This window comes from Salvelinus namaycush, chromosome 15 (genome assembly GCF_016432855.1).
Source record: "Salvelinus namaycush isolate Seneca chromosome 15, SaNama_1.0, whole genome shotgun sequence".
NCBI lineage: Eukaryota > Metazoa > Chordata > Actinopteri > Salmoniformes > Salmonidae > Salvelinus > Salvelinus namaycush.
The window spans coordinates 27,162,072-27,184,812 of record NC_052321.1 but is presented as its reverse complement, the minus strand read 5'-3'; the positions used below and the strand labels follow the sequence as shown (position 1 = coordinate 27,184,812).

Sequence of the window (22,741 nt, the reverse complement as noted above, 5' to 3'; positions counted from 1 at the left end):
CTTTCCCTCCCTTTAACCCCTCCCGCCACTTACTGGCTTTGAGATCCATGGGTTGAGTTAAGGGATTACTGGCCAAACGCGCTGTAGCACAGACCATTACCCAGAAATAGGAGATGGCTGGGTTGAAGAATGTTCCAGCGAGAAGCCTGGGACCTATAGTGAAAGCTATGTTTGATCAATTGCCGTGGCACGTGTCTGCACTAGTGAATACTTCACTAAACGTCTGAAAAAAAGAAAGAGAAAACTAAGGTGTGTTATGACACGGGGCCAGTGGTCTGCACTCCCAGGTTACCTTTGAGCTCCTGTTGATTATGGGCTGGCGTTCACAGGTGAGTGGCTCCAAGCGGGATTTAGAGACTCATAGCCGTGGAGGTGAAATCATCCACTCTCTCACCAAAAGCACCGGCACAGGACTGTTGACCTTTTCAATTTCCCAATGGCAGATGCCACCTGATGACTCAGCTCAGCATGCTCACATAAAAAGAGGAATGCTACTGCAATAAGCGAAAATTAAAAACAAGCATGAACAATCTTTATAAAGAACAAAAAGTACAAAGTATGGCTAATGGGGTATTTTCCACATCAGTTCGGGGGAGTAAATTGACTGCAGTCCCCTCCCTGACTGTGCGATGGGTGATGGTTCAGCCAGTGCCTGTAGGGCTGAACCACCTAGGGTTGGTAATCTCAGAGGGATCTAATGGGGCTCAGTGGGGCTAAGCCCGGTCAATGCCTGGGAGTGGACCTCCAATAAAGACCCACAGCCAGGTGCCCTCAGCCCCATCAGGCCTGCACTGTGGGGAAATCCCACCCCAGCAAAGCTCTTATCCCTCCAGAGTGGGAGGATTGAGGATCCCTATGGTCATCTGAAGGCCCCTGTGGACCCAGAACATCTAGTCCCTCCACTTGTCTCCACTCTCCCTGCCAACTGAAGGAATGGGGTTACTTTATTTTCTTTTGTTTCCTCTCTCCAAGCATGCTTGTCTGCATTTCATCAGTTTGTGTTATTGTGTGATACACTTGATTGACTCGTCAAGCTGAAAGGTTTCGGAGATAGGATTGATCCCAAACAGGTCAAATGTTCTGGAAGAGCCAGTGCATAAGGAGGAAATCATTCACAAATAATTCACGGAGCTGCTCTTCCTGCTGGGGAAGGCCTGCCTGGTCCAAGACCTCTCCATCACAGATGACAACTCCATGGTGTCCCCCTCCCAGAGTTCAAAGAACCTTGGCGTGACCCTGGACAACACCCTGTCATTCTCTTCAAACATCAAAGCAGTAACTAGCTCCTGCAGGTTCATGCTCTACAACAGTGGTCACCAACCGGTCGATTGCAATCGACTGGTCAATCTCCAAAGCATTTGTAGTCGATCACCAAACATTTCTGTAAAAAACAATAATGATAAAGTCTTGCGTTACTATTTTTGTATTATTCTTTTTTAGCTGTTGGCGGTAGGTGCACTTGATTCAGCAGCCCTAGAGCCGGGAAGGCAAAGTGTTCCCATTTTGAACCATTTCATGTGCCTGAAGGTAGAACTCTGCATACCCGGCAGGCCCAGAGAGCAAATCAAGTGCACCTATAGACCTACCTCTGTCCAATCAGATAGCTCAGATCACTGTGTCTGTGCAGTTTCCTCGAGCCATTGGCTGTAAAAAGAATCCTTGAGCAAACAGCAAAGTTGATACTGTGAAATTTCAAAACTTTTAAAACCATGACCAGAGAGAGACTCAATCAGTACAGCAAAGAGCTGCTATTTTTATAAATAAGGTCATGTTTAAGTTGCTATTCAGCACTATCAACACTTTAATAAGCCATAAAATGTGTGTTCTCCCTACTTCCACTCACGGTACAACCAGCACTGCAGCTACAATGAATGAGTATAGCAAAGTGTTTCGATAAACTTGAGTTGTTAATATTGGCAGCTTGTGTCTTTTTTAACAGCAAGGAATATTTCCCTTTCTCTGGTCATAAGAGTAACAACATGAATTGGCGCATGTGGCAGAAATAATGCAGTGTGACTTGAGTTTTGCCATCAACTGGAAGACTGTGTCCCCTTCTCTCAGCGGAGGGAGAGAGAGTGGACGGTCGGTGAATCGGGTGAGAGGCAGCGTCACTGCTGCTCTCTCCCTCCCTCCCTCCCCTCAGACTGACCATCAGATGCAGGCCATCAGTCCAGTAAAATCAAATCAAAAGCAAATCATTACTTTAAACTGTGCCTCACAAGTAATACAACAAATGATCTATTACTACTGCGATCATATATCTACATTTGAAATATAATTTCAACATGAATTGGCTGACATAATTTCTAAATGGTCTGAAAAGAACAACATTGGCAGGGCAATTCAAGAATAGCCAATATGCAGTGATAATGTATTGGGCATCTAGCCTACTGAACAGACCTCATTGCCACAGAACTATTTTTAATAGATTAATGTTGCATAGGATTATGTTTTTTAAGTCATGTTTAAAAAAGAAATCTAAGCAGTAGATCTCGGCATGCTTTTGGACTCAAAGTGATCTTGACTCAGAAAAGGTTGGTGACCACTGCTCTACAACATCTGTAAATTACGACCCTTCGTCACACAGGAAGCCGCTCAGGTCCTAATCCAGGCACTTCTCCTCTCCTGTCTGGACTACTGCAACTCTCTGTTGGCTGGGCTCCCTGCTTGTGCCATCAAACACCTGCAACTTATCCAGAACACCGCAGCCCGCCTGGTGTTCAACCTTCCCAAGTTCTACCATGTCATCCCGCTCTTCTGCACACTACACTGGCTTCCAGTCGAAGCTCGCATCCAATACAAGACCATGGTGCTTGCCTACGGAGCAGCAAGGGGAACTGCCCCTCCCTAATTTCAGGCTATGCTCAAACCCTACACCCCAACCCGAGCACTCCTTCTGCCACCTCTGATCTCTTGGCCGTCCCACCTCTACAGGGGTCAGCTCCCGTTCAGCCCAGTCAAAACTCTTCTCTGTCCTGGCAATGGTGGAACCAGCTTTCCCCTGAAGCTAGGACAGCAGAGTCCCTGCCCATCTTCCGAAAACGTCTGAAACCCTACCTCTTCAAAGAGTATCTTGAGGGAATCCCACAGCCCTCTGAGTATGTCCCAAAAACACAGCTTACTGCACCGATTAGCTGCAGATGTGCATAACCACTTCGCATGGAGATTTATGTCTGAGGCAAGACATTCATTATCTAACAGTGCAATAAACTTTACATACAAAGCCACAAGACACTGGATGCATACAAGGCAATATGTAATAACTGGGCAAAAGTCAACGGCACGCCAACAGAAACCACTTGGTCGACTAATGTATGACTACAGGGGAAACTAAAGTAAATACAGCGTGAGAAACAACGGCGGCCATTTGCATTAGGTTCTCTCGCCAGCGTATCCTGTTTAGACCACTGTTCAATCTCAGCCTAATCCCCTCACTAGGAGTACATTTCTCAGGACGCTTACGTGACCCCGGCCAGAGAACCAGAGAGATCCAGAGCAGATTTAAGGCTTTAAGATTAATTATTGCCAATTTCTCTGCCCTGCAGTCTTAAAAATATGTGTCTTAAAGACTTAACTGTTACTGAAGGGGCTGTGGGGTAAGGTGTAGCAGCAACGCTTGTTTAACAATTACCCAGTCAACAAGGATTTTTCAACCATGGAGTTTTTAATGTGAGGTAGCCTACATAATTTTGTTTATTGTCACACCATCATCTTACAAGCTTTCATTGGTTTAGTCTGAGGGTTTCTTAATATGTGGAATATTTCAGAAGAAGAAGTTGAAAGGAATATTCAGGTGCATATTCAGGTGAAAATGAAGCAAGACACTTCCTAGTCCACTGTCCATGGCATGCACATTTTGTCACTCCACATGGTAGTCCTATAATGTAGCCTATTTCAAAACCATTTTAGAAGACCTGTGAAAAAGAAAAGCTGAAAGCTTCCTTGAACCCCAGATGATCGTTTCCATAGGGACACAGTAAACAGATAAGCTGAGGAAAGGGAACAGATAGTTTATCCATTGGCAATGAAAGACATTGCGATTGAGGAGGAAATAGAAAGGCGTAATGGACACGCAATGATGCCGTTATTAGCTATGTGATGGGTCTAATGTGGAGTTGAAGTGTATTCATGCAGCTCCGCGCACATCAGTCAAACAATACATATTGAATGGCCAATTTAGGCTATGTGGGGTGGTGTGTTAACCAGATGCAGTCAAAACACAATAACGCGCTCATGCTTTTAAAACACAACGCACTAAAAAGTTTGGCATTAAAAATGTATCTGAATAATTAGTTGCAGGGTAGCAATGTTGTATTACATATTTCAGACAAATTACAGGTCGAAATGCAATTTAAATAATAATATTAGAAAGTTTCAACTCATTATTATAGTCTGAAACAAATTGCGCACAATGTGTTTCTCTTCGAGAGAGAGGGGAGGGGGTTTATCTTGGGTGTTTGAAACAGCGGAATGGGGCTAGGGGTGGAGGGGGTAGGAGGAGGCATGAAGGCTAAATAGGGCGGACACATAAAAACGGCAAGGGGCAATAGATGTATGATCAGTTGGAGAGTACGCCTGTCCTCGCAGTGTTCCGCCCTCATGAACTTCTGGAGATAGGAACCCCGCAGCAAACATACGCTGCTTCATACTTCTACCGCTTCGGTCTCCGGCCATCGTATCGCCTCTTGTTTTTTTAGAGTGGTCGTTAAGGAATTAATGATCCGAAAGCACCACCGTACCTCTCCATAAATTAATTCGGCGTTTGCAGTACATGCTTTACACCTGGACTTCCATTGCGTGTGGAGAGCTCACACTTTCTTTTGTCATATTTACTTTTCTCGAGGATACTACTTGTACCCCTACTGATGGTAAGCCCCGCTCAACTTCGTATCTGTAGCATGTTCGAATGCGATTAAATTGACATAACAATATATCCTAGAACATTACGGTCAACTCTATCCAAGTACCGTACAGGATTAGGCTACAAAATTGCAGAAGGCTCAGACGGGCTACATATAAAAACAAATTTAAAGCCATTTAAATGATTGAAATAGCAGAATTGCGAATGTTAGCCTATCAACAAAGTATCATGTTCGTGATACTGAACATTACATGTATCCCATTGCATTTAATCGGATTACTGAAGTTACTTCATGAAAATACTTTGATCCGAAGTGAAATACATTGATTAAGGTATACCCTGACGCACGCTAGGACAATGGTGCCAGAAAGTGTTTAACAGAAAACAACTAATGAGGTACTTTTCTGTTAAAGAATGCGAATACTTACTTACTTTTGGGGGTTTTAACTGTTGTAACTTGCACAAATAGATTATGATGTTATTTTTTGTGGTTGTTGACAAATTGGCTCTGGGTTAGACACCTGCACGAACAGTATTGTGCGCGTATTTCCTATTTGGTAACCGTTGGAATGGCTACCCGCATGTTTTCATCAAAACATTTATCTCCAGGTTGTTACTGATTTGTCAGATTTTGCACTGAGTCCATATGTAGGCCTATAGTCGAAGCCTACTTTCATTGATTAGACACCCCTGGACAAAGAGACACTGGTCTTCCATGCGTAAATTTAGCTACGCTCCTCAGTTCAATTAGGCTATTTTTGATTTCTCAAATGCCAAAACTTATTTAAAATTTAAAAAATATTATGATCATTTCGATACACAATGGTTATTTAAGAACAAATGCCTGGATTTAAAACGTAATGGAAACGTGTTATAAGAAGAAATAACGAAGCAATGTAGGACCATTGTTTATCTATACCGCTACTACAAACACATGGCTTACACACACAAATTCATCAAAGTCTATGTAGCCTATCGAATTTAGACGTTTTTGTAGAAAATCTCATTAATACAATGAGGGACAGTAGGTTTACCGTAAATATTTACAGGGCTACAGACTCAAGCTGGCCTCTTCGACGCATGTAGCCTACCTTCGCACTGCTCAATCTGCATCCACTTACACTAGCCTATTCCACATTTTTCAATCATTACATTACTCATTTGTTTGAATTAATGAATTGATGACTAATGACTCCACCAGAATTCCACAGTTTACAACAAGTAATTCTAAGAGAGGATTTGGGCATGGAGCTGACAGTAGGAGTAAACGTATCTGTTCTTCATTTTGAGAAGTTGGCCTCTTTGCTAAGTACAAACAGACCGATGCTTAGGCCTATAGCGTAGAAAGAAGAATGACAAACAACAAAGGGGAAAAAGGGATGAATAAAAAATGTGATCATTAGCGGTTATAGATTTATCATTCAACGATGAACTATGAACCTGCCTTGGCACAAGCTTCAATAACTTTGCTGTCACATCAAACTGTTGCTTGGTCCTAAAGATATGGCCATTCACTTTTATTATAACTTCAATGGGGAAAAACACAAAATAACGTTTAATGAACTGATAAGAATGTTAAAATATAAAATACTCATTTGACAGATAATAGATCAACGGATAATTATTGACTGTGATTGGAGACATAACTGGAAACATCCATTTATTGTCTTAGAACTGTCTTCAAAACCATGTTGCTGCTGTTCTTGTACACTACTTATTGTCAGAAATGAGTAGAGCTATCATGCTTTACTTTCAACCAAGTATATGCCTACCCATCGAGTGTACCATGCTTTTTAAAATGAATTTTAAAAAATCCACTGTACGAAAAAGAAACATGGGATATGAATGCTTCTGTGAAATTAATGCCCCCCCCATCCCTGTCAAATTCCTCAGGAAACACATCTAAAGGGCCATGTGCATAGTCTGATCACATTATCTCTGGGAGAGAGAGAAGAGGGGAGAGGAGTCAAATAAAGGCCTAGGGAGAAGGACTATGCCAGACCAGAGGAAGCAAACTGCCCAGGCCTAATTGCACCCTGGGCTACAATACATTCATTGCAAAATATGGCGCTGTCTCTTGTTCGGTTCAAAACTCAGACTTGGAATTTTACGCTTTCTTCCAAACTGTTCCGCTCCGCTACTTTAGGCCTGCCTCACAGCTGATGAGCTGAATAACCCAACACAATAAAAGTGTTCAATCATATTGTTATTTATCCTTTTAGACACCCTCTTATACAGTGGTTATTACAATATAAGAGCAGAACGAGGAAGAAATGTAATGAGCATCATTGTATCATTGCTGGTTACATCCCTATATGCTCTTTAGATCAGCTGGCACAGTCATTTGAATTCACATTTGACTCATTTAGCAGGCGCTCTTGCCCAGAGCGACTTACATGAGCAAATAGGGTTAAGTGTCTTGCTCAATGGCACATCAACAGATGTTTCACTTAGTCGGCTCAGGAATTGGAACCAGCAACCTTTCAGTTACTGGTCCAACGCCTTTAACTGCTAGGCTACCTGCCGTAGGTCGTCAACATACTTGGGGAATACATCGACTTAATAAGTGGCTCTGTAAGAAGTTCTGTAGTCACTGTTTTGTTTTTAGCGGTCTGAATCGCTGTAATCATGGGAGAGGCCCTCTCGGCACAATGAGCGTTTGTTGTCAGAGATGCACACACACGTTATCCCTCCACCCCATGGGTAATAGAGCTGATCATTTTCAGAACCCTACTGGTTGAAATGTTCTTCGCCATGGTTCTCACGGACTGGCAGACACACACACACACCAGTCAGCACTCACACAACACAGGACCTTGTGTCACGACCAAGAACACAAGGTCACACAAAGGTCAATGTCTAATTTTGTTACAAAAAAAGTTAAAATATTTCCTTGATTACATGTACAGTGAGCCATGGACGGAAAAAGATAAACACTGAGATATGAACCCAGACACACACAGTGAGTGTGGACATAATGTTATTGTTAATGTGCATCTTTGCTGTTGTAACGCTTGGTCCAGTTCCAGTGTAATGGGCTCCAAACTGATGACGAAATGCTCACTGAGTCGCTCTCACCCATTGAGTTGAAGTGTCTGCTCTGTGGTACTGTTGTTTTCCCAGGCCCTATTTTACAAACACTCGTTCATTTTATTAGTGTGATTCAGTCATGTGTGTTTAAGCAAGAGATTCATTAGGGCCAAGTCCCTCTTGTTGTGATGTCATAGATCCACAGAATGGGCGTAAACCATCTACAGGACAGAACACTGTGTATAGAGGGATTGGAGAGAATTGTCTCAGTTCTAGAACTGCCTCGCCGTGACAATCTGGAGTGAATTGTATTGGATAACACGATTCTTGTTGTTAATATACTGCAGTGGCAAATTCGTGTGAAGTCTGGCTGGTCTGGAAAAACAAGGTTCTATTCAATTCAATAGATCTTTATCATCCCCGAAGGGCTACTCTTGTGCAGCGTAAAAATACATGTACATACCGGTACATAAAAACATTCACACAGCAAGTAATGCTTTTGATCAGGTTGGAAAGCAAACCGCCAGGTGCAACAGACTCATATCACACAGGTTTGAGACTACAGTATACAAATGCAGTGATCTTCTTCAAGGCACTAAAGATAAAGATAGTGTGTAAGTACATACAGTATGTCTAACTTACACTATAGCAGGCAGGACAGGAGGACAGCATATAGAAAAGCATTAGTACTTGTCTGAGTCCATAGTGGTTGGCCTTGGGCCTATTGATGCCGGTCTGGTCAAAGAGCAGAGCAGCAGGCCTGTCATCAGCGGCTCCACATATCTCAGGACAACTGAGGGAAGGAGGGTGGGAGGACCGAGGGGGGTCTCTTTTTGATGGGTGCTCACACAGGTCGGGGGGGTTGCTCTTTAAGTTTCTTGAAAAAGCGGTTTTGGCCTCCTTTGTTGAGGCCATTGGGATGCAGATTAATTCACTACTAATCAATACAGAGCTATCATGAACCATCTGATAGCTGGCCTTAATGAGGAGGGAGGACAAGAGAGGGTCCATCTACTCTGTCTGCCTGTCTGTCTGTTCTGCATAGACATGGCAGTGTTTATGTAAATGTATGCTCTCAACAATGACTTGGTCCTACTACCTCAAAAAAAAGCAAGACAATATTGTTTTTCAATTGATAGACAAATTGCTTATGAAGTGTAGATGGGTGTTGTGGCTTGATCTCTTTAAAAATATGTCTGCTAAAGTCTGAAGATTATGGAGTAGAACATTTCAAAATCATATTGTTACATGAAATGTTTCATTTTCTGTCCTATTTAATGTGTGGTGTCTGAAAAGGCATCAACCTTCTGGGAAGTGCTCTTAGTCGGTTTCCCCGCTCCGACTTGCCAGTTACAGAAAAGAGAACATTAGCGTAACCTTTTACCCCATGTGTCTGTGTGAAAATCCTTAAACACACACACACACGCACACATACATACACACAAACATGTTAAGTCAAAGCCAGAAGTACTTTCCTTTACGCTGGCTAGACTACAATGATTACAATGTCCCTTTTCTCTTCTGTGAATTTCAGGAACAGGGTCACTCCAACGCTCTCAAGCAGCCCCCCAGCACCACGTAACATTTCCTTGAGGAACGCGTCCATTGCTGGCTCCCAACAAACATGGACTGTTTTCCCATGCTTTATTTTCTGTCGGTAAGTGGACCACGCTTATTCAATTCATGCCATGTGACACCATTGCCGCAGCTTTCTGCATTTCTCCCTTTCTTTTTCTCAGAACATTGATTTGAGGTTGGTCATATTTTAATATTAAATAACTCGATGGCACTAGTGAAAAGGAAAAGCGTCTAATCTCACTTTTACAGAGAAAATGTTGGTGGAATGTGCGGCACATGGTCCTTTGATTGACTCCTTGGTTGGGTCAGACTTATGAGGGACTCGGCTACTTAACGAGTTAAGACTTTGCTTTGACCCCAGGGCTGTTTCTCCTATGTGTCTAATCATAGTGTAAGAGGGAGAGAGAGAGAGAGAGAGAGGGTAAAAAGAATGGCCCCCAGATTCCATTCAAAAAGCTGTGTTTTTAAACCAGCTGTTAACTCTTGGAGGATGTCGCAAGAGATAAACTGTATAGGGAAGATATCTGATTGGAGGCCATTTTACTGTAAACAAGCCAGACAGGACAATTATAACCAATTAGAGGACATTTACAGTGAGAACATTAGTGAAGGGTCCTACGGGGTGGAGGTTATGTTAGAAAAAGAAGGAGATTTAGGAAGGGTAGACAAATGTTGAATGTCACTTTATAACAGTCTCTCTTTCTTTCTATTCCCTCTCTCTCACACACTCCATGTCCTCTTTTAAACTCCCTCCCTCTACCAACCACTTGTTTATTTTTACTCTGTCTTTGCCTTCCCAGAGACATCATGATTCCTGGTAATCGAATGCTGATGGTCATTTTATTATGCCAAGTCCTGCTGGGAGAGAGCAACCATGCTAGTCTGATACCTGAGGAAGGGAAGAAGAAAGCCCCGGGCCTGCAGAGTCGGACGGCTGGTCAGAGCCATGAACTGCTGCGGGACTTTGAGGCCACGCTGCTGCACATGTTTGGGCTGCAGAGGCGACCGCGGCCCAGCCGCTCTGCCACCGTGCCACGCTACCTACTGGACCTCTACCGACTGCAGTCGGGTGAGGCCGAGGAGGCCGGTGCCCATGATGCCGCCTTTGAGTACCCCGAGAGGTCAGCTAGTCGCGCCAACACCGTGAGGGGCTTCCACCACGAAGGTAAAGAGAGAGTGAGTGGGTAAATGTCTGTCTGTCTGTACAGAGGACCACATTGGAAATAACTGTTGCGCAATACCTTCATGCCTTATCCTCTGGGCCCAGGCCTATGCCCCAAACCTAATCAATATATTGATCAGAAAGAGAGATATGCATGGATTTTGAGTACATGTGGATATCCAGTGGTGATATAACCTTTCCTCTGATAAGTATGGGAAAGGTGCATATTTCACAGAGTGTACAGTTACAGTGCATGTCTATAACGTATGCCCCATTTATAGAATCCATGTACAGAGCTCGGTATAGAAAATCTACTGTAAGTCAAGGTAATTGGCCAACCAGCACCTGAAACCGCAAATGGTTTGGAGTGAAGCACCGCCTTCCCTAAAAAATAATCTTGAACCATTTTTATTTTCTGGACACCAACAATCCATCCCCATTCAATAACATTCCAATAGTGATGGCAGCAACACATATCTCCCAGAACGTATTTTATTAGCCTGGGTGTGGACCCGTAAGCAAAGAATCCCCATCTCTCATCGAAAGAAATAATGGGAAAATCCTACATTTTCTACACCACTTAAACATAAATGTAAGACATCCCCTCCCACCTTCAACATAAATTATGAAATCTAAGGATGTGGTCACAAAATGGTGGCCAAAGAGGGGGCAAGAATTCAGTCAGACAAGTTCCCCTACTCCTGAGAGAATCTGCGGGCCGACAAAGCCAGCCGTGTGTTTGGTTAGCAGCTCAAGGAAAAGCATACCTTCATATTATTGAGTTACACTTCTCACCCCACCCAGCACAAGGGCTTAAAAAAAGCCTTTGACCAGCAGTAGTGTGCCTCTCTCTCATGTCTCCACCAGTTAAGATGGAGCTAGGGCCCTTTAAGAGGGACCTTCCTCCACATGCAATTATCTTTAATGCAACTCTGCAGCCTTCTAAATAAAGTCCCTCCTGCCAACAATGTGGGCACTGGGAGCAGAGCAGACAGACTGGAGAACTCTGGAGAGCTGGAGTGCAAACTCTAACTTATCGTTAAAACTATAAGAAAAAAATCATAAAATTCCACAACACAGAATAATGGTTATATCTACCACAACTATATACCCTTGAAAGTGTATCGACTACAGCATGTTTGTTTCTCTGTAAGGGTACACTACTGCTTTTTAAATGCAGACACAAAATCCTCTCTGGAGATAGTTTTGAAGCGCCACTTGTCTGTAAAGGAATGCCGCTTCACTAGGTGACCGGAACTGTCAATCAAATAATCTTGAGCTGCCTGCACGCTGACCACTCTCTCCTAAAAAAGTACTTTAAAGTTGATGAAATACCGTGACTTACCAAGACATTTAGTAGAAAGAAAAAACATATTCTGCTAGTAATCGACTCCAGTATTTTTGGAACGGGGGAGACTGATTTGTTTCCGTACTTCCAAGAACACAAACACTCACATTTTTCATAGCTAGCTAGCAAGGGACAGAAAGAGGTGAGGGGCAAAGTATAGGCAGGTCGACCACCAGGCAGACAGAGTCAGAACCGTGCACTAGGCCTATCTATCACCAATCAAAAGCTACAGTTAAAGTCGGAAGTTTGCATTCACCTTAGCCAAATACATTTATACTCAGTTTTTCACAATTCCTGACATTTAATCAGAGTAAAAATTCCCTGTCTTAGATCAGTTAGGATCCCCACTTTATTTTAAGAATGTGAAATGTCAGAATAAGAGTAGAAAGAATGATTTATTTCAGCTTTTATTTCTTTCATCACATTCCCATTGGGTCAGAAGTTCACATACACTCAATTAGTATTTGATAGCATTGCCTTTAAATTGTTTAACTTGGGTTTAACCTTTCGGGTAGCCTTCCACAAGCTTCCTACAATAAGTTGGGTGAATTTTGGCCCATTCCTCCTGACAGAGCTGGTGTAACTGAGTTTTTCAGTTCTGCCCACACATTTTCTATAGGATTGAGGTCAGAGTGATGGCCACTCCAATATCTTGACTTTGTTGTCCTTCAGCCATTTTGCCACAACTTTGGAAGTATGCTTGGGGTCATTGTCCATTTGGAAGACCCATTTGCGACCAAGCTTTAACTTCCTGACCGATGTCTTGAGATGTTGCTTCAATATATCCACATAATTTTCCTCCCTCGTGATGCCATCTATTTTGTGAAGTGCACCAGTCCCTCCTGCAGCAAAGCACCCCCACAACATGATGCTGCCACCCCTGTGCTTCACTGTTGGGATGATGTTCTTCGGCTTGCAAGCCTCCCCCTTTTTCCTCCAAACATAACAATGGTCATTATGTCCAAACAGTTCTATTTTTGTTTCATCAGACCAGAGGACATTTCTCCAAAAAGTACGATCTTTGTCCCCATGTGCAGTTGCAAACCATAGTCTGGCTTTTTTTATGGTGGTTTTGGAGCAGTTCTTCCTTGCTGAGCGGCCTTTCAGGTTATGTCGATATAGGACTCGTTTTACTGTGGATGTAGATACTTTTGTAGCTGTTTCCTCCAGCATCTTCACAAGGTCCTTTGCTGTTGTTCTGGGACTGATTTGCACTTTTCGCACCAAAGTACGTTCATCTCCAGGAGACAGAACGCATCTCCTTCCTGAGCGGTATGACGGCTGCGTGGTCCCATGGTGTTTATACTTGCGTACTATTGTTTGTACAGATGAACGTAGTACCTTCAGGCATTTGGAAATTGCTCCCAAGGAAGAATCAGACTTGTGGAGGTCCACAATTTTTTTTCTCAGGTCTTGGCTGATTTTCCCATGATGTCAAGCAAAGAGGCACTGAGTTTGAAGGTAGGCCTTGAAATACATCCACAGGTACACCTCCAATTGACTCAAATTATGTCAATTAGCCTATCAGAAGATTTTAAAGCTACAACATCATTTTCTATAATTTTCCAAGCTGTTTAAAGGCACAGTCAACTTAGTGTATGTAAACTTCTGACCCAATGGAATTGTGATACAGTGAATTATAAGTGAAATAATCTGTCTGTAAACAATTGTTGGAAAAATTACTTGTGTCAATCACAAAGTAGATGTCCTAACCGACTTGCCAAAACTACAGTTTGTTAACAAGAAATTTGTGGAGTGGTTGAAAACACATTTTAATGACTCCAACCTAAGTGTATGTAAACTTCTGACTTCAACTGTATATCTTGCAGTGAAATGCTATATTTTGACATTTCTTGGCTTGCAACTTTAGTAAAGCAAGGCCTATCATCAATGAATAGGCTAGGATATTCGACACACAACAGACCAGAGATTGAACACATTTTTGCATCATTAGCGAAGAGAAAGTGCAGGTGAGCCAGCTGCACTGTGATTGAAATGTTCTTAAAGTTAAAGATCCTAATTTCGTTTAAACATTTTAACATTTAAACGTTCACAACATTGAAACGTTCACGCTCCTTGGTTATCCACAGTTTGTGTAAGAGAGATGCGTTAGCATGGATGCTAAGTGTATACTGACAACTATACAAGATGTAAGTGTAATATGGATAGCCCAGTCAGAAAGAACAGTTTTAAAACAGGCCTCATGTAAAACTGAGGGCAAGAGAGGTAAACATGTAGGCTATTTATGTGCACCAAGGACCTTCCCATAACATATGTGGATAAAGTATGTGCTCTAAATCAGATATTTGTCTTGTGTAATCCAGAGATCAAACACGGTGTGACAGTAGTCTAGTGTAGTGGATGGACGAGCAGGCAGAGCTGAAGGGCTGAAGAAGAACATGTCTGCCCTCAGGGGAGTAGGGATTAGTCAGCCTTAATGGGGCCTGTCTAACAGACTGTCTAACACGGCACAGCACAGCACCAAGGCCACTCAGGCACAAGGAGGCTCAGCCGCCTGTCTATGATGCAATGTGTGTGTGTGTGTGTGTGTGTGTGTGTGTGTGTGTGTGTGTGTGTGTGTGTGTGTGTGTGTGTGTGTGTGTGTGTGTGTGTGTGTGTGTGTGTGTGTGTGTGTGTGTGTGTGTGTGTGTGTGTTATCTTGAAGATCTGTTTCTACTGCTCTCTTCGGGTGTTTTGTTTCCCGCTGTCAAACTATGTTAATAACATGCTTGGAGACTTTTTTTGAGCGGGATAAATAAGATCAAACTAAGTTGTTTATTTTAAATTCCATTATATACCGCTTCAATTTAGTCAATTTTTTAGGATCACTACAAGGTAATAAGACACAGTTGAAGTCGGAAGTTTGCATACACCTTAGCCAAATACATTTAAACTCAGTTTTTCACAATTCCTGACATTTAATCCTCGTAAAAATTCCCTGTATTAGGTCAGTTCGGATCACCACTTTATTTTAAGAATGTGAAATGTCAGAATAAGAGTAGAAAGAATGATTTATTTAATATTCTATTTCTTTCATCACATTCCCAGTGTGTCAGAAGTTTACATACACACAATTCGTATTTGGTAGCATTGCCTTTAAATTGTTTAACTTGGGTCAAATGTTTCGGGTAGCCTTCCACACGCTTCCCACAATAAGTTGGATGAATTTTGGCCCATTCCTCCCGACAGAGCTGGTGCAACTGAGTCAGGTTTGTAGGCCTCCTTGCTCGCACACGCTTTTTCAGGTCTGCCCACAAATTTTCTATGGGATTGAGGTCAGGGCTTTGTGGTGGCCACTCTAATACCTTGACTTTGTTGTCCTTAAGCCATTTTGTCACAACTTTGGAAGTATGCTTGGGGTCATTGTCCATTTGGAAGACCCATTTGCGACCAAGCTTTAACTTCCTGACTGATGTCTTGAGATGTTGCTTCAATATATCCACATCATTTTCCTCCCTCATGATGCCATCTATTTTGTGAAATGCACCAGTCCCTCCTGCAGCAAATCACCCCACAACATGATGCTGCCACCCCCGTGCTTCACAGTTGGGATGGTGTTCTTTGACTTTCAAGCCTCCCCCTTTTTCCTCCAAACATAACGAAGGTCATTATGACCAAACAGTTCTATTTTTGTTTCATCAGACCATAGGGCATTTCTCCAAAAAGTACCATCTTTGTCCCCATGTGCAGATGCAAACCATAGTCTGGCTTTTTTATGGTGGTTTTGGAACAGTGGCTTCTTCCTTGCTTAGCGGCCTTTCATGTTATGTCGATATATGACTCGTTTTACTGTGTATATAGATACTTTTGCACCCGTTTCCTCCAGCATCTTCACAAGGTCCTTTGCTGTTCTGGGATTGATTTGCACTTTTCGCACCAAAGTACGTTCATCTCTAGGAGACAGAACGCATCTCCTTCCTGAGCGGTATGACGGCTGTGTGGTCCCATGGTGTTTATACTTGCGTACTATTGTTTGTACAGATGAACATGGTACCTTCGGGCGTTTGGAAATTGTTCCTAAGGATGAACCAGACTTGTGGAGGTCTACTGATTTTCTTTTGATTTTCCCATGATGTCAAGCAAAGAGGCACTGAGTTTGAAGGTAGGCCTTGAAATACATCCACAGGTACACCTCCAATTGACTCAAATGATGTCAATTAGCCTATCAGAAGCTTCTAAAGCCATGACACCATTTTCTGGAATTTTCCAAGCTGTTTAAAGGCACAGTGAACTTAGTGTATGTAAACTTCTGACCCACTGGAATTGTGATACAGTGAAATAATCTGTTTGTAAACAATTGTTGGAAAAATGACTTGTGTCATCCACAAAGTAGATGTCCTAACCGACTTGCCAAAACTACAGTTTTCTAACAAGAAATTTGTGGAGTGGTTGAAAACGAGTTTTAATGACTCCAACCTAAGTGTATGTAAACTTCCGACTTCAACTGTACTTAGTCAAGGCACCAAGTTCAAGTTTACAATGACAGAGCTATGGAAGGAAAACTATGTGAAAAGCAAGACATGTTAGTGTCACGTTGGTTGAAACTGTACAGGGAAAAATGCAAAGACACCTCTTGAGGTTAAAGATGCAATTACCCATGGAATACTGCAGGAATTCAAACTATGGTAAAAAAAACGGTGTTTTTCAGGCCTCTACTTAGTCTTAGCTGCCCCACCACCAAAGGATTGTCTGTGGGAATCCGTAATGATTATTCATGATGAAAATGATAAATGTCCCCAGTTAACAAACTGCAGAGCCAATCAAAAAACACAGCAGGTTTTAATAATGCGAACCACCTGGGTAAGATTAAGGCCTCGGTGTGAAATAACAGGGCCAGATTGAGCAGAAAAATAGTAGACACAACATTCCTTTCCCAACAATGGTGATCTTGCCAGAAATCTGCAGACTGTGCATGGAATAGCTACCCTCTACTATGTTTATACTGTAGCTGCTGTATGTTAATCACCACCCTTTAAGTAATGCATGTTTCAGCAAAGTGCTCAGAGAAAGGCATTGTGGGAAGTCCTGGAAGGTCCTTATGGATAGATAAGGAAGTATAGACAATGTATATTTGTACACTCAGTCCCTGGAGGCTATGCTAAGTGAACATGGACATTATTTTGTGTCTATTAAAGCATGTTACACTGAAGATTGACAGAAAGGGAACTGATTTAAACAACCGACGGTGTAATCGTTTTGGAGGGAACAAGTGAATCGTAACAAGAGAGAAGGGAAGGGAAAATGCAGTATTTTCACATTTTACCATATTTCTCATGCAAGGTCCTTCCTTTAAGAGCTCACATAGGTCAACAGTTTTTTCCTATTGAACTGGATTCTGAAGTGAAGCAATCACTTCACTCAGTTCACCAAGGATGAACTCTTAAATCAAACCTATAGATGCTTTCATCAGAGTCAAGATGGCAGCTCGTACAGACTCCCCTGATAAAAGTGCTGACATTGACTGTGTCCGGTTTTCTTTCTCAGAGCACATGGAGCGGGTTCATCCGGGCGATCTTCAGACGAAGAATGGCGAGGCCGCCCCGCTGCGCTTCCTCTTCAATCTCAGCAGCATCCCAGAGGACGAGCTGCTCTCGTCGGCCGAGCTGCGTCTGTTCCGGCAGGAGATCGACGAGGCCATTTCGGGGAGCGGGGGGGACAAGGAGGGGCTCCACCGGATAAACGTGTACGAGGTTCTGAAGCCCCCGCGGGCCGGGCAGCTAATCACGCGGCTCTTGGACACGCGGCTGGTTCGCCATAACGCCTCGCGCTGGGAGAGCTTCGACGTGAGCCCCGCCGTGCTGCGTTGGACACGGGAGCGCTTGCCCAACCACGGGCTGGCTGTGGAGGTCCAGCACCTCAACCAGACACCGCGCCACCAGGGCCGCCACGTGCGCATCAGCCGCTCACTGCACCAGGAACCCGGGGAGGACTGGGAGCAGCTACGCCCCCTGCTGGTCACCTTCGGCCATGATGGCAAGGGCCACCCGTTGACGCGCCGGGCCAAGCGCAGCCCAAAGCAGCGGGGGCGTAAGCGCAACCGCAACTGCCGCCGTCACGCGCTGTACGTGGACTTCAGCGATGTGGGCTGGAATGACTGGATAGTGGCGCCCCCAGGGTACCAGGCATACTACTGCCATGGGGAGTGCCCCTTCCCCCTGGCAGACCACCTGAACTCTACCAACCACGCCATCGTGCAGACGTTGGTGAACTCGGTGAACACCAACATTCCCAAGGCCTGCTGCGTGCCCACGGAGCTCAGTGCCATCTCCATGCTCTACCTGGACGAACACGACAAGGTGGTCCTAAAAAACTACCAGGAAATGGTAGTGGAAGGGTGCGGTTGCCGCTAACACTGACTATGGGCAACTTTAGGCAGGCAGCACAGACGCTAAGAAAAGACCCCACTTTACTCCCAAAAATGTTCACTTGGACCTTTATTTATAACTTTTATGTTGTGATGTATGTTTGTCTAATTTTTTGGTTTCCTTGACAATATGATCATATATTTTGACAAAATATATATATATATATATTTATATCTACATATATAAAAAAATAAAAGTGAGTCCTTATTTTAAACATAAATAAAAGCTGTACAACTTTTCATAATGTATATTAGATTGTATAAGGTTTTTTAAAATGAGAAAATAGTATAAAAAAAATAAAAAATAAAAATAAAGTTTATTTACTGGTAATATTTATTGCTTTTATATTATATACAATTAAAAGAAAAAATTCAAACATAAATTGCCTTCCAATATTACATTTGAGCAGATCACAAGAAGCACAAATTGTGTACTTAAATAGAGCACTGTGTGAAATTATCACAGCACTGATTTGTTATGATTCAATCAAAGTAATCAGAAATGTGCATTGATTTTAATTCACCTCTTTACATCGATCTTTAAACCAATGATTTTATTAGATAAGTCCCTTGAGTAAGAATTCGATTTTTTATGTATAACTGTAAAAATCTATCAGATAATATGGGTTGTGAAAAATGAAAAGTTGACAGCAAAGGTCCATGACTGTTTTATATGAGTTTGTATTTAACACGTTTGGGTCTGATACTTTTGAAAATGTACTCAAGTAATTGTTGCAATTCATTATAACAGAGGAATCTTTCTGATGCTCTGTCTCTCCCAAATAAAATAATGTTCGGTTTCATATCTGGCATTATCCAAGTTGGATTGATTCACACTTGAGTAAAGGACTTTAGTAATTTCTCAACATAGCTGTTTTGTAAGATGAAGATCACCTTTTGCCATTTATAAGCATAAAGAATAATGCAACAATTAGAGACCAAATAGACCTAGGCATGGTATATTTGGGGATAGGCTACACTATGCTCAAATTTCACTTTTATGTCAATTAGTTTAACATGTGGGGTGGTTAGACACTCGCTAATCCAATTGCCATCTGGGCGGATAGTTGAAATTGATTGTTGGAGACAGTTGAGAAGTGATCCAATTGTTTCCGACAGTTTAGCGTTGGGGGCACGACTGTGGGTGATGGGTCATACACTGACACATGGCGAAACCCGTTCTCGGAAGAATCAAAGGTTAGACCGTCTGTCTCCATCCTTTGTCTTCAACGGCTCATGCCGACAGAATAAAGACGCCTGTCTCCATTAGACAATGCACTTCTACATCACTTATTTACAATCGGATGACTGCACCAAATGATGTGATAACGTTTGGAGAGGGGAGTCCTTTGAACTTTTCAGGACATTACACTGTATTCCCCCCATGTCCCTGCATGAGCTTAGTATAGGATAGGGGACATGTCATAAGATAAATACATTTGGCATTATTGGAAAAATTATATTTTTTCAGCTTACCTTGGAAATGTTTTAGGCCTGCGTGCTTGGAAAGAGTAGAAGGCATACTTTTCTTCCCCCAAAGCACAACAGACTCAGAATAAGCAATGTCTCCAATCCGCATCAAAATGCATCACCACGGGAGTCACACAAACCCAAACAAGCCTTTTTACCATGGTTGAGGTCAGCTAGTTGTTTCTGAAGGGTTTGACCTAAAAAATCTATAAGGATTTTCAATTAACCTCCCAATTGCTAAAGTAACGCAAATTAATGTGCCAATATTTTTGGTTTACTCAATTAGCATTTTAAATCACAGGTTGGCAGGTGGAATTATGTGGTAGACGTGTCTATATTCCAATGGAATGTGTGTGGCATGGTTTTGTTGCTGTTATTTAGTCTTTCCATCTTAGACCATGATTTCTGCTCACCTCAGAGAAGTTTACCACAGTCAACCTCAGGCTCTCAGACAGCTGTTGGGCTTGCCTTTGGTGCCCGCATATCAGGCGTAGCCTCATCAAAAAGATAGGCTGAAAATAAAATAATTTAATTTTGAAGTGGCTGAAGGCAGAGGGGAGTTCTTCTTTTTAGCAGCTTGACAGCGCAGTTACACACATTTCAACTGATCTCCTGAGTTTAGATAACATCAGCAACTTATGGTAATTGTCTGCCTGGTCATTATCCCACCTACACTGTTAAAACAAAGTGCTTTGTAACACCAAAACTTGTGGCAACTGAGCTGTCACCAACTTGAAGGAGACGAAACCTGAACTGCTGGAGTATTGAAACACATCATCCTGAGATGTTTCGAAACATTACATGGTGTGTTGTAACACCACAAAATCAAATGTTGTGTAACACCTTGCTAGGGTCTGGGAGCACTAACAGAAACGATTGAAAACATTATTTTGGTTATTCAAGTCCTGTTTAGTGCAGAATTAGATACCTTCTCTTTTGGTGTTGTTTTTTCTCTCTAAAGCTTCGAAACACCATTATGATGTTTGAATCCTGTCTAGTGCAGAATTAGATCCCTTTTTCTTAAGTGTCGTAATGTATAACATTGTTTTGTGTATTTTATAAGTGGACATTTTATATCACTTTGTCAGGCATTGTCAAACAGTTTTCAAACCACCAGCACTAACTGGCAGGTGTACTGTAAAAATGTAAGATTTGACCCTTACCTCATCCATTAACAACCATGACATTCTGTGGGAATTGTCTGCTGTCCTCATTGAATGTCAATTTGTCTAACGGTTTTGATATCCATTCATTATGATCCATTACACGTCATGGCACAACAAGCTTAATACTAATATATGAATATAATTTTCTATCTTCAAACATGCATATACTGTGTGAAAAAATCATAAAGTCCAATTTTTGGGAATTACCCACAATCCTCTAAAAACAGAGTCACTTGGAAAGATAGGAAATGCAAGGTAATTAAAACCAAAGACTTCCAATAAGTTCAATTACTACATTTTCTCTCTTTGGTTATCCTCATGAAAGATACTTACATTTTGAGCAACATATTCAGTTGGATTTATTGTTACATTATTTTGGTCAAATTGAAATAATAAATATTTTAAGCAACTTACATACATTTATTTTAAAGATATTTTGAAACTTTATTGAGACAGTTCTGAAATGACAGAGGGGATACAGATAGGTGGGAGAAACAGATTGAAGAGTTGGAGAGGGGAATTGAACCCCGGTCTTCGGTGGGAAGAGGGGGGGCTGAGCCAGGTGAGTTATCGCTAGACCACAGGCTCTGCACTACTTGCATTCATTTTGATTAAGTATATGTTGTTGTTGTTGTTTTGCCACTTTCAATTCAACCCATCATCATTTCTTACAGTGTGGCTGTGTGGTTGAGTGGGTAAAAGTCCAACGAATTGTACCATCTTATTGCCCCCCTGTTTCCAATCTGTCTAAATAAAGCGTTGAAAAAATGAAGGTGGAATACCACAAAAAATATTCTCCATAGTCCCTTATCATCAATCAATATTTAGGCTATAAACCATTTGCATTTATAAACCATTGATTGTATGAGAAACACTGTTTTTGTGTTTTGATGCTGCCTTTTACATGCACTGAAACCCCAAAAAGGGTTTTCACAACACTCTCTTAAAAACCCAGATATTCAGGTTGAAGAACCACTTTGGGTGTTTCAGAGTACTTCATTTCTCTTTTAAAACACATTCTGTGTATTAAAACGCTTATATTGGGTTTCACATGAGGTTGGTGCCACCTTAATTGGGGAGGACAGCCTCGTGGTAATGGCTGAAGCGGAATCAGTGGAATGGTATCAAACACATCCATGTGTTAGATGCCATTCCATTTGCGCCATTCCAGCCATTATTATGAGCCTTCCTCCCCTCAGCAGTCTCCTGTGTTGGGTTTACAGCCAAACACCAGAGCTCAGCTTTTCAACGTTTCATGACACGATCATGGTATTTTAAGACTTTCTATTTGTACAGTGTATAGCCTACCTTCCACAAAGACTACGCATGTTTATTAAAATGCCTGGAAAGCAACGCATTATGTAATGAGCCAGTAGTCAACAACCTACTATTAACTTCAAAGCCAATGTAGGATCTTCAAAGTCTGAACTGGGGAGGGGAGGGGGTATTCAAATGACATATTGGGGAACTATTTTAAGATTACTCATCAGTTGTAATGGTTGTGCATACATTCTAATGCAGACAATATATTACTTTGGACTTTTTCTGGATTTATTTTAGAGAACAGATTCCGTTGGGGTGCTTTGTCATGCATTCTGATGTGATGCAAGAGGCCATTCTCACACAATTGCAGGTGAGTCATCACACGCCGAGTGTAATTTCCTGGTTGACCTCTTCAAAAAGCTTTTTATTCGGGACCTTCTGCAGTAAAAGTTTAGCGTCTATAGACGATAAACTGTCCTTCAAGAACATGGAAAGATGA

General features: G+C 42.2%; 1 protein-coding gene across 1 annotated transcript; it reads left to right on the top strand.

Annotated features, from left to right (window-relative positions):
• Nucleotides 1-4,571: 4,571 nt before the first annotated feature.
• Nucleotides 4,572-21,392, top strand: LOC120060389 (bone morphogenetic protein 4-like). The gene is made up of 4 exons (XM_039009677.1): nt 4,572-4,868; nt 9,426-9,548; nt 10,270-10,634; nt 17,464-21,392. The coding sequence occupies exons 3-4, from the start codon at nt 10,277-10,279 to the stop codon at nt 18,327-18,329; spliced, it is 1,224 nt and encodes a 407-aa protein (XP_038865605.1). The 5' UTR covers nt 4,572-4,868; nt 9,426-9,548; nt 10,270-10,276; the 3' UTR covers nt 18,330-21,392.
• Nucleotides 21,393-22,741: the final 1,349 nt, after the last annotated feature.

What these genes read in the sequence shown, in the direction of transcription:
- LOC120060389 (XM_039009677.1), top strand. Translation starts at nt 10,277, where the DNA reads ATGATTCCTGGTAATCGAATGCTGATGGTCATTTTATTATGCCAAGTC. An exon ending in GAGGGGCTTCCACCACGAAG is followed by an intron (nt 10,635 to 17,463) that starts GTAAAGAGAGAG and finishes TTTCTTTCTCAG; the next exon opens with AGCACATGGAGCGGGTTCAT.